The 25173-nt window shown below is 43.5% G+C and overlaps 2 protein-coding genes across 3 annotated transcripts in view; both read right to left on the reverse strand.

Moving 5' to 3' along the window:
- LOC112228835 (ribosomal protein S6 kinase alpha-4) overlaps positions 1 to 17589 on the reverse strand; it is a 28080-nt gene extending 10491 nt beyond the window's left edge. The window contains exons 1-16 of one of the 2 annotated variants that reach the window (XM_042309249.1): positions 16542 to 17589; positions 15395 to 15466; positions 14879 to 14946; positions 14612 to 14762; positions 14349 to 14464; positions 14074 to 14181; positions 13858 to 13938; positions 13603 to 13706; positions 4617 to 4767; positions 4320 to 4481; positions 4114 to 4239; positions 2741 to 2874; positions 2338 to 2431; positions 1896 to 2066; positions 1382 to 1573; positions 1121 to 1289 (exon numbers count right to left, since the gene is read on the reverse strand). In XM_042309249.1, the coding sequence (XP_042165183.1) occupies positions 1121 to 1289; positions 1382 to 1573; positions 1896 to 2066; positions 2338 to 2431; positions 2741 to 2874; positions 4114 to 4239; positions 4320 to 4481; positions 4617 to 4767; positions 13603 to 13706; positions 13858 to 13938; positions 14074 to 14181; positions 14349 to 14464; positions 14612 to 14762; positions 14879 to 14946; positions 15395 to 15466; positions 16542 to 16638 (1996 nt within the window). In that variant the 5' untranslated portion in view covers positions 16639 to 17589. Of the gene's footprint in view, positions 1 to 1120; positions 1290 to 1381; positions 1574 to 1895; positions 2067 to 2337; positions 2432 to 2740; positions 2875 to 4113; positions 4240 to 4319; positions 4482 to 4616; positions 4768 to 13602; positions 13707 to 13857; positions 13939 to 14073; positions 14182 to 14348; positions 14465 to 14611; positions 14763 to 14878; positions 14947 to 15394; positions 15467 to 16067; positions 16187 to 16541 lie in introns of those variants that run through there. The other variant, XM_042309250.1, reaches the window with a different exon arrangement.
- Positions 17590 to 18631: 1042 nt separating this feature from the next.
- Positions 18632 to 22383, reverse strand: LOC112228834 (peripherin-2-like). Its single transcript, XM_024394509.2, has 4 exons — positions 21705 to 22383; positions 20358 to 20788; positions 19917 to 20163; positions 18632 to 19732 (listed from the first exon to the last, which is right to left on the reverse strand). Exons 1-4 carry the CDS (start codon positions 21852 to 21854, stop codon positions 19523 to 19525), a joined length of 1038 nt encoding a protein of 345 aa, XP_024250277.1. The 5' UTR covers positions 21855 to 22383; the 3' UTR covers positions 18632 to 19522.
- Positions 22384 to 25173: the final 2790 nt, after the last annotated feature.

A 25173-nucleotide genomic window follows, 5' to 3' on the forward strand; every position in this document is an offset into this window, starting at 1 on the left:
TTCGATCGGGTTCAAGTCCGGGCTCTGGCTGGGTCACTCAAGGACATTCAGAGACGTGTCCCGAAGCCACTCCTGCATTGTCTTGGCTGTGTGCTTAGTGTTGTTGTCCTGTTGGAAGGTGAACCTTCGCCCCAGCCTGAGGACCTGAGCTCTCTGCAGCAGGTTTTCATCAAGGATCTCTCTGTACTTTGCTCCGTTCATCTTTCCCTTGATCCTGACTAGTCTCCCAGTCCCTGCCGCTGAAAACACCCCCAGAGCATGATGCTGCCACCACCATGCTTCACCGTAGGGATGGTGCCAGGTTTCCTCCAGATGTGACGCTTGGCATTCAGGCCAAAGATTTCAATCTTGGTTTCATCAGACAAGAGAATCTTGTTTCTCATTATCTGAGTCTCTTCCGTCTGGCAACTCTACCATAAAGGCCTGATTGATGGAGTGCTGCAGAGATGGTTGTCCATCTGGAAGGTTCTCCCATCTCTCTGTCAGTGACCATCCGGTTCTTGGTCACCTCACTGACCAAGGCCCTTCTCTCCCATTTTGGATGGGCGGCCAGCTCTAGGAAGAGTCTTGGTGGTTCCAAGCTTCTTCAATGTAAGAATGATGGAGGCCACTGTGTTCTTGGGGACCTTCAATGCTGCAGAATGTTTTGGTAACCTTCCCCAGATCTGTGCATCGACACAATTCTGTCTCTGAGCGCTACGGACGACTCCTCATTTTTGCTCTGACATGTACTGTCAACTTTGCGACCTTATATAGACAGGTGTGTGCCTTTGCAAATCATGTCCAATCAATTGAATTTACCACAGGTGGACTCCAATCAAGTTGTAGAAACATCTCAAAGATGATCTATGGAAACAGGATGCACCTGAGCTCAATTTTGAGTCGCATAGCAGAGGGTCTGAATACTTTTGTAAAAATATCTGAAAACCTAATTTTGCTTTGTCATTGTGTGTAGATTGCTGAGGATTTCATTTTTTTAAAATGCTGTAACGTAACAAAATGAGGAAAACGTCAAGGGGTCTGAACACTTTCCGAAGGCACTGTATGTAGTGAACAGATGGGAAAAAATGATGAATTGCATCAATGTCAATGAGTGAATTAGGAGGGATGCACAACACACCTTTCACAAGCTCTTTAGCCTCGTCTGACACACCCTTCCAAGCCTCTCCAGCCAAAGAGAAGTCACCCTCTTTAATCTTATGCATGATGTCGGCAGCATAAGATGAGGTCATCCCCGCCCGCTGCTGCTGCTCACTCTGAAAGGGCACCTGTCCTGACAGCATGGTGTACTGCCAGAGAAAAACACAAACATCATCAATAACATAACGATAATTCGTTTTTACTAATGACACATTACAGAGTCAGTCAATAGTGTAAGTACCAGGATGACCCCAAGGCTCCAGAGGTCGCAGGCCTGGTCGTAACCGGTGCTGTGGAAGAGCTCAGGAGCAGCGTACTGCAGTGTAAAGCAGGGAGTCTGCAGGGGGGCGCTGCCTGCAGGGCACAGTCGGGCAAAACCAAAATCTATCACCTTGAGCACCGAGTCCTCCCCCTCGTCTGCAAACAGCACATTCTGCCAGGCGGAAAGAGAGCGAGAGCAGTGAGTGGGCAGTGCAGGAATGACTCCGTCAACAGAAGGTTACATTCATTGGCTGATGTAATGGAGCAACAAATGTCAATTTATTTCACCCTGAACCAACAAAATACAATAGGCCATGCTTAGTGGTTTTTACGGCATTGCTAAACACCTTGATCTCATTACACTCACTGCCTGCAAAATTTGGTCGGTGTAATATTGCAGCCATTTCAATGTGTGACTTCTTCCTGGCCATATATTTCTATAGATTCTAGAATATATTCAGACTCCCTCTCTGTGAGTCAGTCTGTTGGCCCACCTCTGGTTTGAGGTCTCTGTGCACCACTCCAGCCTCGTGCATGAAGCCGACAGCTGACACCAGGCTCCTGAGAAGCTGACTGGCCTCTGCCTCCCCAAACAATTTCTTCCTCTTGATCCTCTCCAGCAGCTCCCCCCCACGCAGCAGCTCCATCACCAGGTATGTATGGAACTGAGAGAGGGAGGAAGAGATAGGGGTGATTGAGAGGGAGATGGGAGAAGAGAGAGAGAGAAGATTAAGGTTGTCTGTGATGAGAAAATTGTTTATTGCTGCATGATTGCTTAAGTTTCCCAATATATTCCCCAAATGTCAAACATTATTGTGATTCGAGTCCTGCCACCTTGTATGTAAACACAGCCAATGAGAAGAGAAAGAACACCTGACAGTTTTGTCAGTGCTTGAATGTGTGTCTGCTGATGGCATTTCTACCATAATTGTGTACCTGATCAGTGTAGACCTCATGCAGTTTGACAATGTTGGGGTGAGCCTCACACTGCCTGAGGGCAGCAATCTCCCTCTGAGTGTTTACTTCCATTCTAACGAGACAGTCACACAGGAGACAGACAGACAGACAGAGAGACAGACAGACAGAGAGACAGACAGACAGAGAGACAGACAGAGAGACAGACAGACAGAGAGACAGACAGACAGAGTTCAAAAGGCATTCATGCACCAAAGGTCAACAACACAAACCCCCTCAGTGCACCAAACAGTTATGGTAAATCATTGGAATAGAATATATTAAAACACAGCAGCGTGAAGTGTGTAATTCATCATGCTGGTATAACAATGACACATTGCATTAGTGCGTGACGGTCTCTCAGCCAGCGCCACGCCCGGCTCACCTGCGGCTGATGATCTTGACGGCGTACTCATGGCCGCTCTGGTGGTGTCGACACTTCCTGCACACAGAGAAGCTGCCCTCGCCCAGGGGCGCCCCCTGCAGGCACAGCTCATACAGCTGGAAGAACGTAGAGTCCTGCAGAGGACAAGAGAGAGGGAAGTCAAGTACAAACTACACCGGAAACTGTGGAATGTGTCAAAATGTGCTCCACTGCAGGAAATGTCCAAATCATACCCTTGCTAAATGTGAAAATGTTGCACATAGATTTTTTATATACTAATGAAGCACAGGTTGAGCTCATGTCAAACAGTGTTGTACATAAGACCCTCTCTGGATACATTCCAGTGATAGTTATTGTGTCGTCAATTGCCACTGGAAAATAGGCGTTTGACAAATCCCTGACTTAATAGACCCAGAGGAAAACAGATTTTTTTTTTCTTCATTTCGGTTGATGAAAACGAGGTGAAATTATCTCTGTGACTAAAATATGACTAGTAAGTGAACTAGACAAACATTTTTACAGAGCTTGAGAGCTTTTTTTGTAAGGCTTTCTCAACACAATGTTGCAATTCTGTTATTGGTGGGAAATAAATACCATGCTCAGGTCATTCATGATTCACCTCTCTGCCCGGCAACCGTTATCCAATCTGGCAACAACAAATCATTGCTGCAAATAAGGCCCACGCCATGGCTACTCTACCGATGGTACAAGCTCCCGGTAGAAAAAGGGCCGATGTTTGGAGCCATCTTGTCAATTCAAACAAGACCGAATACATCGTTTCCACAGTGTTTGCACCTACAAGTTGACAGGGAATAAAATACTACCAACCTCAAGGCACATCTGATAACTCAGATAACAACAGATTGATAATCCTAGCTAGATAGGTTGCTGCAACCTATCAGACCACTACCGATGACAGTACTTCAATTACAATATAGCTACAGTATGTCAAGGGATGAGATTTTTATCTGCTGCAGAGTAATGTGTTCTTCTGCTAACTTGGCTGTTGGGTAGAGAATCATGCGGTAGGATGTTATGCAGAAAAATATGTTGGTAGGACCAGGCTATGTATGTTTGTGCACATGGAAGTCAGTGATGTGTTTACTATAGGTTAATAAGGCACAAAAAAAATACAAATAAAGTGACTAAAATGAAAGGATTTAGTTGACTAAAATGGCCCACTGTTTATCATTTTGACAATAACGAGACTAAATAATTATTCAAATGACAAAAATGTGACTAAGACAATGATATTTTATACAAAATGACTAAGACTAAAAAAAAAATTACATGAAAGAAAGTGCCAACATTAACACCGATACATTTCACCGAACCTCGTCTATCCTGCGGCCATGAGAAGATTAGTTCCATACCGCTAACATAGCACTGCGACGGACAGTGGCTGAGCCCGGCCGGTCTGCTCCCATCTGGCCCTCCATGAAGTCACCCATCACCACGTTCTTGTTGAACAGAATGGAGGGAGCAACGAAGGAGTAGCCCTGAAATGGAAGACAAGAGTCTTGTGTATGTAGGGTGTCTTTCTGTAACAGTGGAAGCACACAATGTGTATTTAACGAACCTGGAACAGGCGGTCAGTGCTTGGTGGGGTGCTGGCTGGAGAATAGACAGGATTCATGCCAGTGAACTCCTCAGCAAAGTTCCCTGTATCCAGCTCACTCCTGATCTCTGGTTTGAATGGGCTGACTACCTTCTTCTCAGCAAGGTCTGACCAACTGAGACCCTATGAATATAGAGCAATGGGAGGAGAATGGTGAATAGAGTGTGTGTGTGTGTATGTGTGTGAGCACGTTGAGAGAGAGAGAGAGAGAGGGAGATGGGCCTAGAGACAGAGAGTGGCAGGAGAGAAGAGGAGCACCTTGAAGAAGGCATGACTTTTGATGTCCTCGGCCCCTCGTGGTCCCGAGCCTAGTCTCTTGTGGGGGTCTTTAACCAACAGCTTCCTCAGCAGGTCCTGAGCCACGACTCCGATCATAGAGGGGAACGGCGGTTCGCAGCGCAAGATACGCCTGAGAGGAGGGCAGGAGGGGGCGGGCCGAAGAAGAGAAACAGGGAAGAGCAATCACTTTGCCTTCAGTGCCTTCAGAAAGTATTCATAGCCCTTGACTTACTCCACATTTTGTTGCTACAGCCTGATTCAAAATGGATTCAATATAAAATAAATGTATCTCACCCATCTACACATAATACCCCACAACGACAGTCAAAATGAAATGCAGAAATATCTCATTTGAATCCCTTTGCTATGGTACTCCAAATTGATCTCCGGTACATCTCATTTCCTTTGATCATCTTTAAGATGTCACTACAACTTGATTGGAGTCAACTGTTTGGACAGGATTTAGAAAAACACACCTGCCTATATAAAAAGGTCCCACAGTTGACAGTGCATCAGAGCAGAAACTATATCATGAACTCCAAGGAACAATCAGAATTGTGATGAGGCATATCTGGGGAAAGGTTAAAAAACATTTCTAGAGCGTTGAACATTTCCAAGAGCACAGTGATCTCCTTGGAAAACATATGGAACTACCCAGACTCTGCCTAGAGCTGACCGTCCGAACAAACTGAGCATCAGGGCAAGAAGGACGTCGGTCAGGGAGGTGACCAAGAACCCAATGACAATTCTGACAGAACTACAGAGTTCCTTGGTTGAGATTGGAGAACCTACCAGAAGAACACTAGTCTCCACAGCACTTCACAAAACTGGGCGTTAAAGTTGCCAGACGGAAGCCACTCCTGAGAAAAAAGCATGCCTGGAGATTGCAAAAAGGCAAGTGAAAGACCGATCATAAGGCATAAGATTCTGCATTCTAATGAGACAAAAATGTTACTCTTTGGACAGAATGCAAAGCGCCATGTCTGGAGAAAACTAGGCACAGCTCATCACCCGTCTAACACCATCCCTACCGTGAAGTAAGACTGGTAAGGAGAGAAGGAACAATGAATGAAGCCAAATACAGGCAAGTCCTTGATGAGAGCCTGCTTCAAAGTGCAAATGACCTGTAGGAATGCTCAACCGGTGTCGCTCATTCAGCCGAAATAAACTTTCAATCGGGTCTCCCCATTAAGAAACGAGTCGCAGTCAGAGGCCGAGCCTCCTCTGGTCTCTCCTCTGCCCGTTACAGGGTCTGAGACATCAAAGCCTCCCACCATTAGCTCTGATAAATTGAAAACCCTAGTCCTTTGCGACTCCATTACCAGCAGTATTAGACTTAAAAAGAATCATCCAGCGATCATACACTGTTTACCAGGGGGCAGGGCTACCGACGTTAAGGCTAATCTGAAGATGGTGCTGTCTAAGGCTAAAACTGGCGAGTGTAGAGAGTATAGGGATATTGTTATCCACGTGAGGACAAACAATGTTAGGATGGAACAGTCAGAGGTCACCAAGCGCAACAGCCTCAGCGTGTAAATCAGCTAGAAAGATGTGTCGGCATTGAGTAATTGTCTCTGGCCCCCTCCCAGTTAGGGGGAGTGATGAGCTCCACAGCAGAGTCTCACAACTCAATCGCTGGTTGAAAACTGTTTTATACCCCTCCCAAAAGATAGAATTTGTAGATAATTGGCCCTCTTTCTGGGACTCACCCACAAACAGGACCAAGCCTGGCCTGCTGAAGAGTGATGGACTCTATCCTATCTGGAGGGGTGCTCTCATCTTATCTATGAACATAGACAGGGCTCTAACTCCTCTAGCTCCACAATGAGATCGGGTGCAGGCCAGACAGCAGGCTGTTAGCCAGCCTGCCAGCTTAGTGGAGTCTGCCACTAGCACAGTCAGTGTAGTCAGCTCAGCCATCCACATTGAGACCGTGTCTGTGCCTCGATCTAGGTTAGGCAAAACTAAACATGGCGGTGTTCGCCTTAACAATCTCACTGGAATAAAGACCTCCTCCATTCCGGTCACTATTGAAAGAGATTGTGATATCTCACATCTCAAAATAGGGCTACTTAATGTTAGATCCCTCACTTCCAAGGCAGTCATAGTCAATTAACTAATCACTGATCATAATTTTGATGTGATTGGCCTGACTGAAATATGGCTTAAGCCTGATGAATTTACTGTGTTAAATGAGGCCTCTCCTCCTGGTTACACTAGTGACAATATCCTCCATGCATCCCGCAAAGGCTAAGGTGTTAATAACATTTAAGAAACCAAATGTCAATTACATTTTTTTTTAAATAAAAAAAACACTGCATTTTCATCTTTTGAGCTTCTAGTCATGAAATCTATGCAGCCTACTCAATCACCTTTTATAGCTACTGTTTACAGGCGTCCTGGGCCGTATACAGCGTTCCTCACTGAGTTCCCCGAACTCATATCGGACCTTGTAGTCATTGCAGATAATATTCACATGGAAAGTCCACAGACCCACTCCAAAAAGCTTTCGGAGCCATCATCGACTCAGTGGGTTTTGTCCAACATGTCTCTGGACCTACTCGATGCCACAGTCATACTCTGGACCTAGTTTTGTCCCGTGGAATAAATGTTGTGGATCTTAATGTTTGTCCTCATAATCCTGGACTAAATAGGACCACCATTTTATTACGTTTGCAATCACAACAAATCATCTGCTCAGACCCCAACCAAGGATCATCAAAAGCTCAAAAGCCGTGGCTATAAATTCTTGGACAACCCAAAGATTCCTAGATGCCCTTCCAGACTCCCTCCACCTACCCAAGGATGTCAGAGTACAACAAATCAGCTAACCACCTGAGGAACTTATTTTAACCTTGCGTAATACCCAAGATGCAGTCGCAGCCCTAAAAACAAAAAACATTTGTCATGAGAAACTAGCTCCCTGGTATACAGAAAATACCCGAGCCCTGAAGCAAGCTTCCAGAAAATTGGAACGGAAGTGGCGCCACACCAAACTGGAAGTCTTCCAATTAGCTTGGAAAGACAGTACCATGCCGTGTCAAAGAGCCCTCACTACTGCTCCATCATCCTATTTTTCCAACTTAATTGAGGAGAATAAGAACAATCCTAACTGTATTTGTGATACTGTCGCAAAGCTAAATAAAAAGCAGCATTCCCCAGGAGAGAATGGCTTTCACTTCAACAGTGATAAATTCATGTGCTTCTTTGATGAAAAGATCATGACCATTAGAAAGCAAATTACAGACTCCTCTTTAAATCTGGGTATTTCTCCAAAGCTCAGTTGTCCTGAGTCTGCACAACACTGCCAGGACCTAGGATCAAGGGAGACACTCAAGTGTTTTAGTACTATATCTCTTGACACGTTCATGAAAATAGTCATGGCCTCTAAACCTTCAAGCTGCATTACTGGACAATATTCCAACTAAACTACTGAAAGAGCTGCTTCCTGTGCTTGGCCCTCTCATGTTGAAGATAATAAAATGGCTCTCTATCCACCGGATGTGTACCAAACTCACTAAAAGTGGCAGTAATAAAGCCTCTCTTGAATAAGCCAAACCTTGACCCAGAAAATATTTAAATACAAAATAAAAATTTAAAATAACATTAAAAAAAAACAAATAAAAAATAAACAGCCTATATCAAATCTCCCATTCCTCTCTAATAAAAAAAAAAAAGCTATTGCGCATCAACTCACTGCCTTCCTGAAGACTAACAATGTATACGAAACGCTTCAGTCTTGTGTTAGAACCCATCATAGCACTGAGACTACACTCGTGAAGGTGGTAAATTACCTTTTAATGGCGTCAGACCAAGACTCTGCATCTGTCCTCGTGCTCCTAGACCTTAGTGCTGCTTTTTGATACCATCGATCACCACATTCTTTTGGAGAGATTGGAAACCCAAATTAGTCTACATGGACAAGTTCTGTCCTGGTTTAGATCTCATCTGTCAGAAAGATATCAGTTTGTCTCTGTGGATGGTTTCTCCTCTGACAAATCAACTGTACATTTTGGTGTTCCTCAAGGTTCCCTTTTAGGACGTCTATTGTTTTCACTATATATTTTACCTCTTGGTGATGTCATTTGGAAACATAATGTTAACTTTCACTGCTATGCGGACGACACACAGCTGTATATTTCTATGAAACATGGTGAAGCCCCAAAATTACCCTTCCTGGAAGCCTGTGTTTCAGACAAGGAAGTGGATGGCGGCAAATGTTTAACTTTTAAACTTGGACAAAACAAAGGCGCTAGTTCTAGGTCCCAAGAAACAAAGATCTTCTGTTGGATCTGACAATTAATCTTGATGGTTGTACAGTCATCTGAAAACTGTAAAGGACCTCGGCGTTACTGAACTCTCTTTTGACGAACATATCAAGACTGCTTCAAGGACAGCTTTTTTCCATCTACAGTTGAAGTCGGAAGTTTACATACACTTTAGTCAAATACATTTAATTAAACTCAGTTTTTCACAATTCCTGACATTTAATCCTAGTAAAAATTCCCTGTTTTAGGTCAGTTAGGATCACCACTTTATTTTAAGAATGTTAAATGTCAGAATAATAGTAGAGAGAATGATTTATTTCATATTTGATTTCTTTAATCACATTCCCAGTGGGTCAGAAGTTTACATTCACTCAATTAGTATTTAGTAGCGTTGCCTTTAAATTGTTTAACTTGGGTCAAACATTTTGGGTAGCCTTCCACACGCTTCCCACAATAAGTTGGGTGAATTTTGGCCCATTCCCCCTGACAGAGCTGGTGTAACTGAGTCAGGTTTGTAGGCCTCCTTGCTCGCACACGCTTTTTCCAAGTTCTGCCCACAAATGTTCTATTGGATTGAGGTCATGGCCACTCCAATATCTTGACTTTGTTGTCCTTAAAGCCATTTTGCCACAACTTTGGAAGTATGCTTGGGGTCATTGTCCCTTTGGAAGACCGATTTGCGACCAAGCTTTCACTTCCTGACTGATGTCTTGAGATGTTGCTTCAATATATCTACATAATTTTCCTTTCTCATGATGCCATCTATTTTGTGAAGTGCACCAGTCCCTCCTGCAGCAAAGCACCCCCACAACATGATGCTGCCACCCCCGTGCTTCATGGTTGGGATGTTCTTAGGCTTGCAAGTCTCCCCCCTTTTCCTCCAAACATAACGACTGTCATTATGGCCAAACAGTTCTATTTTTGGTTCATCAGACCAGAGGACCTTTCTCCAAAAAGTATGATCTTTGTCCCCACGTGCAGTTGCAAACCGTAGTCTGGCTTTTTTATGGCGGTTATGGAGCAGTGACTTCTTCCTTGCTGAGCAACCTTTCAGGTTATGTCGATATAGGACTTGTTTTCCTGTGGGTATAGATACTTTTGTACCTGCTTTCTCCAGCATCTTCACAAGGTCCTTTGCGTTGTTCTGGGATTGATTTGCACTTTTCGCACCAAAGCACATTCATCTCTAGGAGACAGAACGCATCTCCTTCCTGATCGGTAAGACGGCTGCATGGTCCCATGGTGTTTATACTTGCGTACTAGCGTTTGTACAGATAAACGTGGTACCTTCAGGCATTTGGAAATTGCTCCCAAGGATGAACCAGACTTGTGGAGGTCTACAATTATCTTTCTGCTGATTTCTTTTAATTTTCCCATGATGTCAAGCAAAGATGCACTGAGTTAAGGTAGGCCTTGAAACACATCCACAGGTACACCTCCAATTGACTGAAATTATGTCAATTAGCCTATCAGAAGCTTCTAAAGCCATGACATCATTTTCTGGAATTTGCTAAGCTGATTAAAGGCACAGTCAACTAGTCTGTAAACTTCTGACCCACTAGAATTGTGATACAGTGAATTATAAGTTAAATAATCTGTCTGTAAACAATTGACTTTGTGTCATGCACAAAGTAGATGCCCTAACCGACTTGCCAAAACTATAGTTTGTTAACAAGAAAATGGTGGAGTGGTTGAAAAACAAGTTTTAATGACCCCAACCTCAGTGTATGTAAACTTCCAACTTCAACTGTACGTAACATTGCAAAAATCTGAAACTTTGTCCAAAAAGGATGCAGAAAAATGTATCCATGCTTTTGTCACTTCTAGATTAGACAACTGCAATGCTCTATTTTCCAGCTACCCAGGTAAAGCACTAAATAAACTTCAGCTAGTGTTAAACATGGCTGCTAGAATCTTGACTAAAACCCCCCAAAATGATCATATTACTCCAGTGCTAGCCAATCTACACTTGCTTCCTGTTAAGGCTAGGGCTGATGTCAAGATGTTACTGCTAACTTACATGGGCTTGCTCATATCTATCTTCCCAATTTGGTCCTGCCGTACATACCTACACGTACGCTATGGTCACAAGACGCAGGCCTCCTTATTGTCCCTAGAATTTCTAAGAAAACAGCTGGATGCAGGGCTTTCTCCTATGGAGCTCAATTTTTATTGAATGGTCTGCCTAACCATGTGAGAGACGCCGATTCAGTCGACCTTTAAGTCTTTATTGAAGACTCATCTCTTCAGTAGGTCCTATGATTGAGTGTAGTCTGGCCCGGGGGTGTGAAGGTGAACGGAAAGGCACTGGAGCGATGAACCACCCTTGCTGTCTCTGCCTGGCCGGTTCCCCTCTCTCCACTGGGATTCTCTGCCTCTAACCCTATTACGGGGGCTGAGCTTACTGGAGGGGTGTGTCACTTGAGTGGGTTGGTCAACTGGCAGCTTCATTAAATTGCACCCGCAAAACACCAGTCTCAACGTCAACAGTGAAGAAGCGACTCCTGCACGCTGGCCCTTCTAGGCAGAGTTGCAAAGAAAAAGCCATATCTCAGACTGGCAAATAAAAACAAAAGATTAAGATGAGCAAAAGAACAGAGAATGGGAGAAAATCCCCAAATCCAGATGTGCAAAGCCGATACAGACAAACCCAGGACGTCCTTAAAGCTGTAATTGCCGCCAATGGTGCTTCTACAAAATATTGACTCAGGGGTGTGAATACTTACAGTACCAGTCTAAAGTTTGGACACACCTACTCACTCAAGGATGTTTATTTTTTACCATGTTCTATATTGTAGAATAATAGTGAAGACAAAAACTATGAACACATATGGAATCATGTAGTAACCAAAAAAAAACATGTTAAATCAAATCATATTTGAGATTCTTCAAAGTAGCCACCCTTTGCCTTGATGACAGCTTTGAACACTCTTGGCATTCTCTCAACCAGCTTCACCTGGAATGCTTTCCAACAGTCTTGAAGGAGTTCCCACATATGCTGAGCACTCATTGGCTGCTTTTCCTTCACTATGCGGATCCAACTCATCACAAACCATCTCAATTGGGTTGAGGTCGGGAGACTGGAGGCCAGGTCACCTGAAGTAGCACTCCATCACTCTCCTTCTTGGTCAAATAGCCCTTACACAACCTAGACGTGTGTTGGGTCATTGTCCTATTGAAAAACAAATTATAGTGGGACTAAGTACAAACCAGATGGGAAGGCGTATCGCTGCAGAATGCTGTGGTGGTCATGCTGGTTAAGTGTGCCTTGAATTCGAAAATCACAGACAGTTACCAGCAAAGCACCCTCACACCTCCTCCTTTATGCTTCACGGTGGGAACCACACCTGCAGAGATCATCCGCTCACTTACTCTGTGTCTCACAAAGACACGGCGGTTGGAACTAAAAATCTCTCATTTGGACTCAACAGACCAAAGGACAGATTTCCACCGGTCTAATGTCCATTGCTCGTGTTTCTTGGCCCAAGTCTCTTCTTCTTATTGGTGTACTTTAGTAGTGGTTTCTTTGCAGCAATTCAACCATGAAAGCCTGATTCATGCAGTCTCCTCTGAACAGTTCATGTTGAAATGTGTCTGTTACTTGAACTCTGAAGCATTTAATTGGGCTGCAATTTCTGAGGCTGGTAACTCTAATGAACTTATCCTCTGCAGCAGAGGTAACTCTGGGTCTTCTATTCCTGTGGCGGACCTCATGAGAGCCAGTTTCATCATAGCGCTTCATGGTTTTTGCAACTGCACTTGAAGAAACTTTCAAAGTTCTTGAAATTGTCCAGATTGAGACATTATGGTTAGTCAAATTAATGATGGATAGTCGTTCCTCTGTGCTTGTTTGAGCTGTTCTTGTCTTAATATGAACTTGGTCTTTTACCAAATACGGCTATCTTCTGAATACCACCCGTACCTTGTCACAACAACTGATTGGCTCAAACGCATTAAGGAAAGAAATTCCACAAATTAACAAGGCACAACTGTTAATTGCAATGCATTCTAGGTGACTACCGCATGAAGCTGGTTGAGAGAATGCCAAGAGTGTTCAAAGCTGTCATCAAGGCAAAGGGGGGCTACTTAGAAGAATCTGAAATAAAATACATTTGGTTACTACATGATTCCATATGTGTTATTTCATAGTTTTGATGTCTTCACTATCATTCTACAATGTAGAACAGTAAAAGAAACCTTCAATGAGTAGGTGTGTCAACCTTTGGCTGGTACTGTATGTAAATGAGATTTCTCCATTTAATTTTCAATAAAATGTGCAAAAATGTCTAAACATGTTTTCACTTGGTTATTATGAGGCAGTGTGTGTAGATGGGAGAGAAATCCATTTTGAATTCAGGCTATAACACAACAAAATGTGTAATAAGGGGTAAGAATACTTGCTGAAGGCCCAGCCCTCATTACAAGACAACCATTATGGCCATAAAGAACATGATTGAAAAGAAACAGCTTACCAGAATGTCTAATTAGGCTGCAGGCTTTATGTTACACACAGAACGCAGCACAACTCATTTATTTGTTATTGTATTCAGACAGCAAGATAAAGAGGGAGAAAGAAGCCACCGTTAGAATAGATGTCATTATTTTGATAAGTAGCCGGGGGCCACGGGCAATGATGAAAGAGTTGGATGGAACCATGGTGTGTGTATGAGGAGGGGTGGATGACACACAGCACTCACTTGGACACCTCACTCTGGGAGTTCCTCTCCCCCTCCAGTGTGAATGGGGACGCCCCCGTCAGCAATTCAAACATCAGGATACCCAAACTCCACCAATCTACTGACTGGGGTGGCCAGGAGAAAAGGGTCAAAAGGAAGAATGGAGAAAAAAAATTAAAATACAAGGAAGAGAATACATTTGTGTTCTACAGTAATTGATGTCTAATGAACCGCCGTAGCTCATAGCCATGCCCCGAGTGATGGGTTAACTCTTACCTTTCCATGACCAGACTTCCCCCTGATGATCTCTGGAGCCATGTACTCTATGGTGCCACAGAACGAATACGTCCTTTCCTTCTGTAGTGGGGGGGATAAAAACACAAGTCTCAGTCTGTAGTGACAAAAATATATGCATGGATGGATGGATGCATACATGCACAGATTGCGTCCACACAAATAAAGGCATTAATGAAAAAGGTATTTTTGTCGTACCTCCTCCTCAAGGAACTCTTTGCTGAGCCCAAAATCTGTCAGCACCAAATGTCCCTCGCTGTCCAATAGGATGTTCTCCAACTTGATGTCCCGGTACACGATGCCGAGCTGTACACATCATACCGAGCAAGAAGTTGTACACAGGATAACATAACATTAACAGATAAGAGCAAAGTATCCAGACGAAATTGTATCATGCAATAGGACCACAGATACAATTAAGGAATGGAATATCAGCAAGGTTATGTAAAGGACAGAGAGGCTCGATAACATACCTTGTGGAGGTGCTCCAGTGCCAGGATAATCTCCCCGATGTAGATCCGCACCTCTTCCTCAGAGAAGTGATCCCGCTGGTACAAGTGTGTGAACATCTCCCCTCCGCTCACATAGTCTATACACAGACAGATACAGATAACACTTGAATAGAAAAACACACACAGGCAGAAACACAGTATACACACACAGAGACACACTTTCAGCACTTCCAAGGTCATAGCCAGAGAGTTCCACGTATGGGTTTGTTTGATCCAGCGCTCACCCAGGATGAGATGGAGCTTGGTCTGGGTCTGGAAGGCGTAGTGCAGTGTGACCAGGAATGGGGACTGGCGGATGTGCTCCAGCACCTGTCTCTCTGTACGCGTGTGCTCCGCTGTCTTTGCCTTCTGAACGATGGCTGCTTTCTTCAGCACCTGAGACGTCATCATCAACAGGTAGGTCAACCCGTCCATGAATTCTCCCCACATCAGACAATGTCAACGCTTTGGGTTGCCTTTGGACCAATGTCAAAGACGACACAGAGACTCACCTTCATGGCATACAGCTTCCCTTCATCGTGACCACTGTTCTTCCTGACCAGAAACACTTTCCCGTAGGCTAGACAGAGACAAAGAGGAAAGGTTGGAAACATTTATCACATTTGATTGGAGCCCCTTACCACCCATCCTACCACCCACCACATTTACAACCATAACTTTTTATTCTAAATGTTCCGCAAAAAAATAGACAGTAAAATTAAGTTATCCAGGTCTCCAATAATACTATGGCGCTATCCCGAGTGGTGCAGTGGTCTAAGGCACTGCATCTCAGTACAAGAGGCTTCACTACAGTCCCTGGTTCGAATCCAGGCTATAATCACATCTGGCCGTGACTGGGGGTCTCATAGGACGGTGCACAATTGGCCCAGCGTCGTCTGGGTTTGGCCGGGGTAGGCCGTCATTGTAAATAAGAATGCAACTCAATATTAGGAAGGCGTTTAGTCAGTTTATAAGCAATATAGTCAGTTTATAAGCAATCGACCCAAGATCGGCGCAGTGAGCCTCACCTCCTGTGCCCAAGACTTTGAGAAGCTCAAAGTTCTCCATGCCCACTCTCTCAGAATGGCCTGTGAGGTTCGCTGGGGGGGGGGAAGAAGAGTACAGTATCAGTGTTTGCATGCACACAACACACACTCACGCAGGCAGGCAGGCACACACAGAAAACATAGCAGAGCACAGTAAACTGAATATTTTGTGACACCACACGGTCTGCTGGCATTTGTCCATGGCTGTGTTCCCAGGTGTCATGGTTCCCTGAGATATCACCACTCACCAAAATATAGCACATCAATCTGCACCTGAAGACAACTGAACACAGCTTGAACATACACTACTACTTCTGCTATTGCTGTGTTAGTCAAGGTCAGGATGCAATTGTGTCAGGAAACAGATATTGATCCACACAGAATTACAGAAACTCCAAACAATCACTTTTAAGCTTACATAGAGCCCTAGCCCAATAGCTAAATTACAGAAGGCAATATTTACCCAAAGTGTACCACATCTTGAAATCCTTTGGCAGATTCAAATAATCAATTATGAAACAGTGCAGAGCTAGATTGCCTGATTAATCAGACTGCGCTACACAATTGAATTGGTATACAGTCAAACAGGAGCGCAAAATTGTGGACATGTTCCGTACAAAGCTAGAATGTTTAATAAAATGACGTTTGAACTTACTCTACGGTTGGCCTATCAACTGCTCGAAATGTAAGACAAAATATCCCCAGGAAAGTATTATTAAACCGACTTCGCAACCCAGGTCTGTGTGGTGATCAAGACGTGTTTGCTTATGACCGAAGGCACGTGCACAAGACAGAAGTGCATGCATACGAACCAAAGTCTCACTGGTGTTTATGTGGTTTTGTGCACGTGCCAGGTGATAGAAATGTAAACTACAGTACTGGTGCTCTAGTCTAAAAAGTTGTATAAACAATATTTTCCTGTGAATACTTTGTCTAAAATGTAGAGCAGCTGAAGGACCAACCTTACAGACAAGCAGTAGAGTAAGTTAATTGCACTAAACATTCTGGCTTGTAAGGGACATTAATAACACTATTTTGTACTCCTATGTTTCAGACTGTATACCAATTCCATTGTGTAGCACAGTCTGATTAATCAGGCAAAGCGCTAGTTACGTTGATGGTTACTTACCATTGGTAATCTCATGTTTGACAGTGCAGGCTTTTCTCCGGATCCCTGTATCGGAGTCATCGCTACTACTACTACTATCCGAGCCGTCCCCAGACATATCAAATATTTATTTGGCTACTCTTCAAATGAAATAAACCGATTTAGCTATATTCGTATGTGTGTTCTATAACCCAAGACGCACCAGATGTGATGTATAGTCAGAGAAAATGAAAAGTTGAGCCTTATACGATTTCATTTGGGGGCTTTTGTATGCCTTGTGATCATGGTTGTGTTGTTGTGTTTTCTAAACAATATCATTGCTGCACTAAATCCCCTAGACATCCTGCTGTTCCGCCTAATCTTCAAGCGCACATTGATTTCCACGACACGACAATGATGATCGTCTGAGTCAGAAATCACAAAGCACGGCTTTACTTGTACTGAAGGGCAAATACTAGCACCATCTACCAAATATAACTACCACTGTAAAAAATAAACCAGTTATCGTCAATCTGTAGCTAGCTAACTAACTGTGCCCATAATGAGGATGTCGTTTCCTATTACGACAGACAAACTGCTGCTGATCTCTCTAGCACTGATCTGGTTACAATGTAGCGCCGATCTGACCAGACAGCGTTAAGCTGGCTACATAGTAGCCCATGTCTTGCTTGCTAGCTACCTTTTGCAACAATATATTTTGACAAACTGAAACTAGCTAGTCATTTGTAGCAAAGCCGCAAGAAACAATTACAACTAACTAGCTAACTTCAGTAATACCACAACGCTAACGCTATGTGAAAGCTCGCTAACTTCACAACCTAGCTATCTTGTCAGAGATAGCTAGCCTGCCTGCTGACAATCGGATAATTTTAATTTCATAGCAAGCTTACTGTTGATAGCATGTCGCGAAGAGTTTTTTTATCCGGTTTCGTCCGGATAGGATGTGACTCGCGCTTAAGATATGCACCTTATGTGTCCAATTCATTTGACAACGATGACTGAAAAACTAGCTACCGGTAGGTTAGCTATCTAGCTAGTTGATGTTATGGCTGGGATTCCGTAGTACGGAAGCCGCAATGTTACAGCTTTCAGAACTTTTTGGAGAGGCCTGTTAGACCACTGAAGTTGGTTTCTGCAGCAGGTGACATTTTTTCTGATATGAATGAGGATAGCAAACTAAGTTATGACAAGGATGATGCTTATTATTATTATCATGTTTATATTGATTAATTATCGGCTATTATTTTTATTTAACCTTTATTTTAACTAGGCAAGTCAGTTAAGATCAAATTCTTATTTACGATAACGGCCTACCCCGGACAAACCCGGAGAACGCTGGGCCAATTGTGGTAGCCCTATGGTACTCCTAATCACGGCCTCGATTACAGTTAATTATACTTACTCAGTAATTTTATCTAGTAGGCCTACACCTAATTATTTCCACTTGTTTAATCTTATTCCATATAATGTTGGTTGTATTTCTGGTTTGCATAATAAACCACATATACTGTATGTGAACAGTACATTTATCCCTTCTCCACATACATTTTTGTCATTTAGCACAGGGTTTCCCGAACACTGTCCCCCGGGTACACGTTTTGGATTTTGCCCCAGCACTACACAGCTGATTAAAATGAAGCTTTGCTTATTTGAATCAGCTGTGTAGTGCTAAAGCAAAAACCAAAACACTCTTATCCAGTGTTACATTTGCACACTTTTTAAAATATATATAGATTTTTATAATTTTAATTTTTGCACTGCTCCCCCTTGAGAATCGAGCCCACAACTCTGGCATTGCAAGTACCATGCTCCACCAACTGAGCCACACAGGACTTCATGGCCTTCCTGTATGATGACTGCTGGGGCAGCAGTTGGAGTATTATCCCTGCGATTAGCAGAGTTGTGAAGGGTGTCAGGACAGAGGACACAGACTCACAGCTTTCAATTGCATTACTGACATCAATCATCATCTCCTTAATCCTATTCCTCCCTGTGACTGACACTTAGAGAGGTGAGGAGGAGTTTAGTGAAAGGCAGAGGAAGAAAGAAATGGTAAAGGGAAGCTGGTCAACAACAATCAAATAACAGACAAAATGACAGAACGCCACAAAGCAATTCAAAATGGTCAACTTTAATAGATTCCCTGTCATAATAGTTCTGTAGTACAGTGCTGTGTATGTCATTTTGCTAAGTGTTAAGTAGCAGAACATTGAGCAGTGTATCGTTCTACAGTCAGCTTTACATTGCAAGTATTCCTCAAAATTCTATTTTTTTTATTTGTGTCTTTATCAATTTGACATAGCTCTATCCTTCAGTAATTGGAAATATCTTTACATTGTAAGTGTCAACCATGATATTATTGTGGTATTGACTATTGAACACTGAAATTGTGAAGTAATTGAACATATCCAACTAATTCATGTCATGACCATGTTACAGCTGGTTTTGTATCTTTCTCAATTTAATTATCTTTTAATGAACCACAAATTTTCCTTCAAGGTGGATTGTGGACCGGTAGAAATAATAGTACATGTCAATCCCCGGTTCTAAAAAAGCAATTGTGTTCTTTATTTCTCCTTTGGGGAGTACATGGAATTGACTGAACATCAAATAGCTTCATTAATCATGAAAGGATTATGGAGGGCTTGGGGTGACGTTAATGTGTTTAATGTGTGTGTGTGTGTGTGTGTGTGTGTGTGTGTGTGTGTGTGTGTGTGTGTGTGTGTGTGTGTGTGTGTGTGTGTGTGTGTGTGTGGCCATGAGTACCTAAAACTCAGACTGGGACAACTGATACAAAAGTATATTTGCCCTCAAGTGACTGAAATAGATTACAACATTCAAATCACTCATTTGGGGTAAAACATATCAGCATTGGAATGGATTGTGATATCAAAGAAATACCAAATGAATTGATCAGTGTCTAGTTAGATTATTTATCACCCAATAAAGTGCCATGTTTGCCCTGTACACCACCCAGTTTGAAACATTTAGATTTCTCCTCATTATTTGGCCGGGGTCTCCCCAGCTTCAGCGTCCTCACTTCCCACCTGGTTCAGCTGAAGGAAAACCAGCACAGGAGTCACGTACTCCATGATCGTCTCCTTCACCCCTTTCTCCAGCAGGTAGCCCTCGGTCTCAATCTCAGTGTTCTCCTGCCCTGCCACCGCCTCCATGGCTGTCTGCAGGTACCGCAGACTTACTAACACTGATGACTGGGAGGGAAGGATAGGAGAAGATAGAAAGGTTATACAGGAGGATGGGCATACTGTATTACTCAACAGCGAGCTACAAGTATAATTGTGGCCACTCACACGAGTCTGTTCCGGGGACCCTCTGATTGCCACACAGGACATTATCTCCCTTTTAGGTTTTTAGATTGATATATCTGCACAGTACCTGGACCAGGAAGATGGACAGCACCGCAGCACCAATAGTGTTCATCAGGCCCATGTAGTAATTGACCAGAGCCTCCCTGCAGCCGCGGATGTAGATGTTGAGCTCCTCGGTCTGGTGCTCGTAGTTGTAGTGGGCTGAGTTGTTGGTGAGGCGGTCCTGGATGCAGGGTCTTGGGGAACTGGGGTTGCAGCAGCTGAAAGGGACCCCATCAAACAGATAACGCCCGTCCACGTTGCTCTTAACACGGCTAAAGAAGAAGAGATGGGGAAGGGGAAGCATGTAGAGAATAAATAGTCTGCATCATGGCTTTGTATCACCTCAACTGCATATTTTCCTAGAACCTTAATGATTTATTTAAATTATAATCTGACATGGGATTATTCCTTTACCAAAGACTGTCAGACTGCTCCCTGTCCTCTAATAGTCTCTGCCAGTACTCACTCCTTCACTTCCTTAGAGCTAAAGTCTAGGTAGCGATTGCTGATCCACTGGACCTCGAACCAGTCCTTGAAGTCGGTGTTTCCACAGCACTGGAACTCCATCTGCAGGCGGTCAATGGTCTGCTTCTGGAAGCAGCGGCCGGGTGTGTCTGTGTCCTTGTAGAAGCGGATGCCGTTCTTCAGGCCGATCTTCAGGGACCACTCCAGATTCCCCTTCATAGCGTAGCTCATGATCACAGTCGACAGCATGAGGAGTGTGAAAAAGAGGGAGACTCCCCAGTAGGGTTGTAGGAAGGTTTTCCAGCGGGGGAAGCGTCCGGCATCCAGGGCATCCTGGCACATACGGCCAGCGAAGTAGTTGATACCCAGAGAGGCCAGACCCACTATCATCAGGGTGTTGGGCACAGCATGGATCTCTGTGTTGTCCATTACCTGTAGGCAGAAGAACCTCATGCATCAGTGATACTGCAAACTATACAGCATAAACTGATATGTTAGGCTCTCAACCCATTGATCCCGTAATATTGAATCTGTAGAGGTTGGTGATTCATCTCATATGTATTTGAGGAAATCAATTAGGTCGTTTTTACTTTGACTTCTATACCGAATTTGACATAAAAACTATATTTGCTGCAAAAAGGCTACACTGAGGGAAGCCTTGACTTCCAGGCCTCGCTCTGAGGTGAAAGCCTTGTCGAAGCTACATTGAGGTTAATTTTGTTTCTATTTATGTATTTAACAAGTGCAATAGTTGATAGTATATTATTCCAAGTTCTGAAATCTCAAGAGATAGATGGTAAAGTCTACACCTGTTGTATGTGACAAATAACATTTGATTTCAATCCACGTTCTGTAGGTGAGTTAATCTTATCCCTATTCTCAGTTTATCACCAGTGTGTTGAGACCAGAGACAATTGCCCCCTGTTGATAATGTCCACACCTAACCCCTTATCCAATATGAATACCTCATCACAATCTCACTCATAAGAGCATTATCAAAGGCTCCTGCATTCTGCATGAGATATGATCGTCAACACTCCAATGCATTTTATTGTGTCATGTCTGGAAGCACTCAAAAATAATATCTTAATTCAAGCTCTAATACACTCGAAGAATGAATTTCCCCCATTTTCACCCTCATGCTTTTCATGCAGTTTATCACCAGAAGTTTACTAGTATCACTCTTTACTAGTATCATTCCATTCTACTGTAGAACTTCACTGAATACAACCCTAAACACCAGAGGAGAAATCTGAGAAAGTGAGGCTTCTGGATAAGTAATATGTATTGTACTGCAAGAATCATTGCGGCGTTGTGTACGATGTAAAGCTGTAGAGCATTGTGGTACCTCTGCCCTCCTGCGGAGCTCGGTCTTGAGGAAGCAGCCCAGGGTGAAAGTCAACGCTCCAGCCAGTGTGGCCATCCAGGAGAGCAGCCACAGCCCCTGGGCTAGCTTCATTCTCTTCTCAAAAGGGAACTTCATCTTCATCAGCACCATGGTGTTAGTGGGAGTCCACGGAGGCTCCGAGGGTCACTGTGAGAATTGGATGAGAAATGTGGTGATGAAGGGATCTGAGGGGAAGAAGGAGAGTGCAGCAACAGACTGCTGGAGCGATCTGATAAAGGTGGCCTTGAGAAAGGATCGGGTCAAAGGTGAAGAACAGTAAGCCTGGAAGAACTTCAAGTGGAGCAGGTAGAATTCTGAACTGGAGATGGAGTATTCTGATGAGTGTTTCTCAAAGGAGAGACAGTAAGATAATTCTTGATGAAGAAAGGTGGTTTTGTTATCCAAAAGTAAATAAGGAATAATACAACCAGATAGTTTGTGAAAAAAATCTGTGGGGAGAAATAAAAGCCACAAAAAACTTAATTGGTATCTTCTGGATTCATTAGTGGAGGTGTGTTAAAGTTCACATGCTTGATCCCCCCAAAAATGTATTAGAGAAAGTCCAGATGCCCCTTCAGTCCTGTTCTAGCACCTGTGTGCCCATGCTTAGGTAGGTGAGACACAATGGATTTGGACAATGTTGGACGTCTAGAGAGTCTTAGCACTAATCCCTCACCTATCCTATTAAACGGCCTTTCCAATTGGAATTCAGGCCTCTGTCTGGTCAGCAAAGGTAGCCTCCCTTGAAGCAGGGGTGGGGACATGGATGAGCTCTGACGAACCAAATTGAAGATGACAGGGCGATTGATATAAGCATGGGCACTGATATGTCGGCCACTCCTGTAACTCTCCCTAACCTTTCTGAAATGTTAGCATGAATCTTATGAGAAAATTTAAAAAACGGTGTATGGCCTTGCTCTCAAGCACTGTGGTGAACATTTATTGGGGATTGATATCAAATTAGATTTTAAAAAAATGTGTTATTGTCACACTGGATAGGGTTGTTGTTTTACAGGGTCAGCCATAGTAGTACGGTGCCCCAGGAGAAAATTAAGCCTTGCTCAAGGGCACGTCGACAGATATTCCACCCTGTAGATTGATATAGTCAAATCTCAAGACCCCAAATCCATATTTTTCCCCAAATCCATTTCAGACAGATAATGTAAGGCCAGAAAAGGATTACAGTACGAACTGGAGTGAAAATGATGTACAAGCATACTGGTAATAAACTCATCGAGGATATACTTTAGTAGGCTACTCTTTAATTGAATTGAGAAAGCAAGAGATCTAGGGAGAGAGGGGGAAACGGAGGATTATCCTTTCTGAAGCTCCTAGAACCGGCTCAGCAGGGTGAGTTTAAACTCGAACACGGAAAACCATTTACAGCCTAAAAACATCGAGCACATTGACTTCTCTGTTAACTGGGTGTTTTCTGTGACAGCAACACCCATGTTTAACTGCTATGAAGTGGCTGGCTCTTGACAACTCAGACGGAATCCACCTTGATTCATTAATATGTGACACATAAAGGTGGACTGACATGGCCTTATGGCAGTATATCAGTGTTAATGAAGCCTTAGTAACAGCATTTGACAAGACAAGCCAACCCTTAAATTAACAGGCCACCAAGATGGCCTGAGAAACGGGTAGAAATTCATATATTCGTATACTACTCACATCTCAGTAAAACTGCTGCATGCCAAGGAGAACCCATAAATCAAAGAGTGTCTCCCCTTTGTGATAACCGACTGACTCTCCTCCCCTCAATCTAGCACCGTCGCCTACGATCAGACACAACAGCGTAACGTGTTTGACTTAATTATTTATACTAGACTTTGTGTGTCATTATTTGTTTTAATTCATGTTAAATTAGTACATTACAGATGACTATATTTATTGAGAACATTCAGACACACGTGCAGTACACAGCACTAGGATAAGAAAATACAGACAGTAGTAGTTGTACACAGCTCTGTAATATCGTGCATGGTTTAATGAAGTTCAACCTGGGGATGTAGATCAGGGTGAAAGCAACAGCTACTTCTAAATAATAAACATGTCATATATACAAACATTATCGTACATAATCTATATAGTGGAACTCTATCACAAACTACTGGTCCTGCAATACACTATTAAGGATAGAGGTATGGATTGGAGGGGGAGGCAGAAGGGGGCCTGACAGTACAATACACCATTAAGGACAGAGGTATGGATTGGAGGGGGAGGCAGAAGGGGGCCTGACAGTACAATACACCATTAAGGACAGAGGTATGGATTGGAGGGGGAGGCAGAAGGGGGCCTGACAGTACAATACACCATTAAGGATAGAGGTATGGATTGGAGGGGGAGGCAGAAGGGGGCATGACAGTACAATACACTATTAAGGATAGAGGTATGGATTGGAGGGGGAGGCAGAAGGGGACATGACAGTACAATACACCATTAAGGATAGAGGTATGGATTGGAGGGGAGGCAGAAGGGGGCATGACAGTACAATACACCATTAAGGATAGAGGTATGGATTGGAGGGGGAGGCAGAAGGGGGCATGACAGTACAATACACCATTAAGGATAGAGGTATGGATTGGAGGGGAGGCAGAAGGGGGCATGACAGTACAATACACCATTAAGGATAGAGGTATGGATTGGAGGGGAGGCAGAAGGGGGCATGACAGTACAATACACCATTAAGGACAGAGGTATGGATTGGAGGGGGAGGCAGAAGGGGACATGACAGTACAATACACTATTAAGGATAGAGGTATGGATTGGAGGGGAGGCAGAAGGGGACATGACAGTACAATACACTATTAAGGATAGAGGTATGGATTGGAGGGGGAGGCAGAAGGGGACATGACAGTACAATACACCATTAAGGATAGAGGTATGGATTGGAGGGGGAGGCAGAAGGGGACATGACAGTACAGTCATCAGAACACACTGTGCTTTCATCACATCTTGACACAGTGACTGATTTTGGTTGAAAATAGCAATATATATTCCCGACACACCCTCAGTCTCTATATGCCCCTTCCGATCCATCTCAGTACACTGAGTGTACAAAACATTATGAACACCTGCTCTTTCCTTGACTGACCAGGTGAATCCAGGTGAAAGCTATGATCCCTTGTTGATGCAACTTGTTAAATCCACTACAATCAGTGTAGATGAAGGGGAGGAGACAGGTTAAATACGGATTTTAAGCCTTGAGACAATTGAGACGTGGTTTGTGTCTGTGTGCCATTCAGAAGGTGAACGGGCGAGACAAAAGATTTAAGTGTCTTTGAACAGGGTATGGTAGTAGGTGCCAGGCACACTGGTTTGAGTGTCAAGAACTGCAACATTGCTGGGTTTTTCACGCTCAACCGTTTCCTGTGTGTATCAAGAATGGTCCACCACCCAAAGGACATCCAGCCAACTTGACACA

This window comes from Oncorhynchus tshawytscha, linkage group LG30 (assembly GCF_018296145.1).
Source record: "Oncorhynchus tshawytscha isolate Ot180627B linkage group LG30, Otsh_v2.0, whole genome shotgun sequence".
In the NCBI taxonomy this organism is placed as follows: Eukaryota; Metazoa; Chordata; class Actinopteri; order Salmoniformes; family Salmonidae; genus Oncorhynchus; species Oncorhynchus tshawytscha.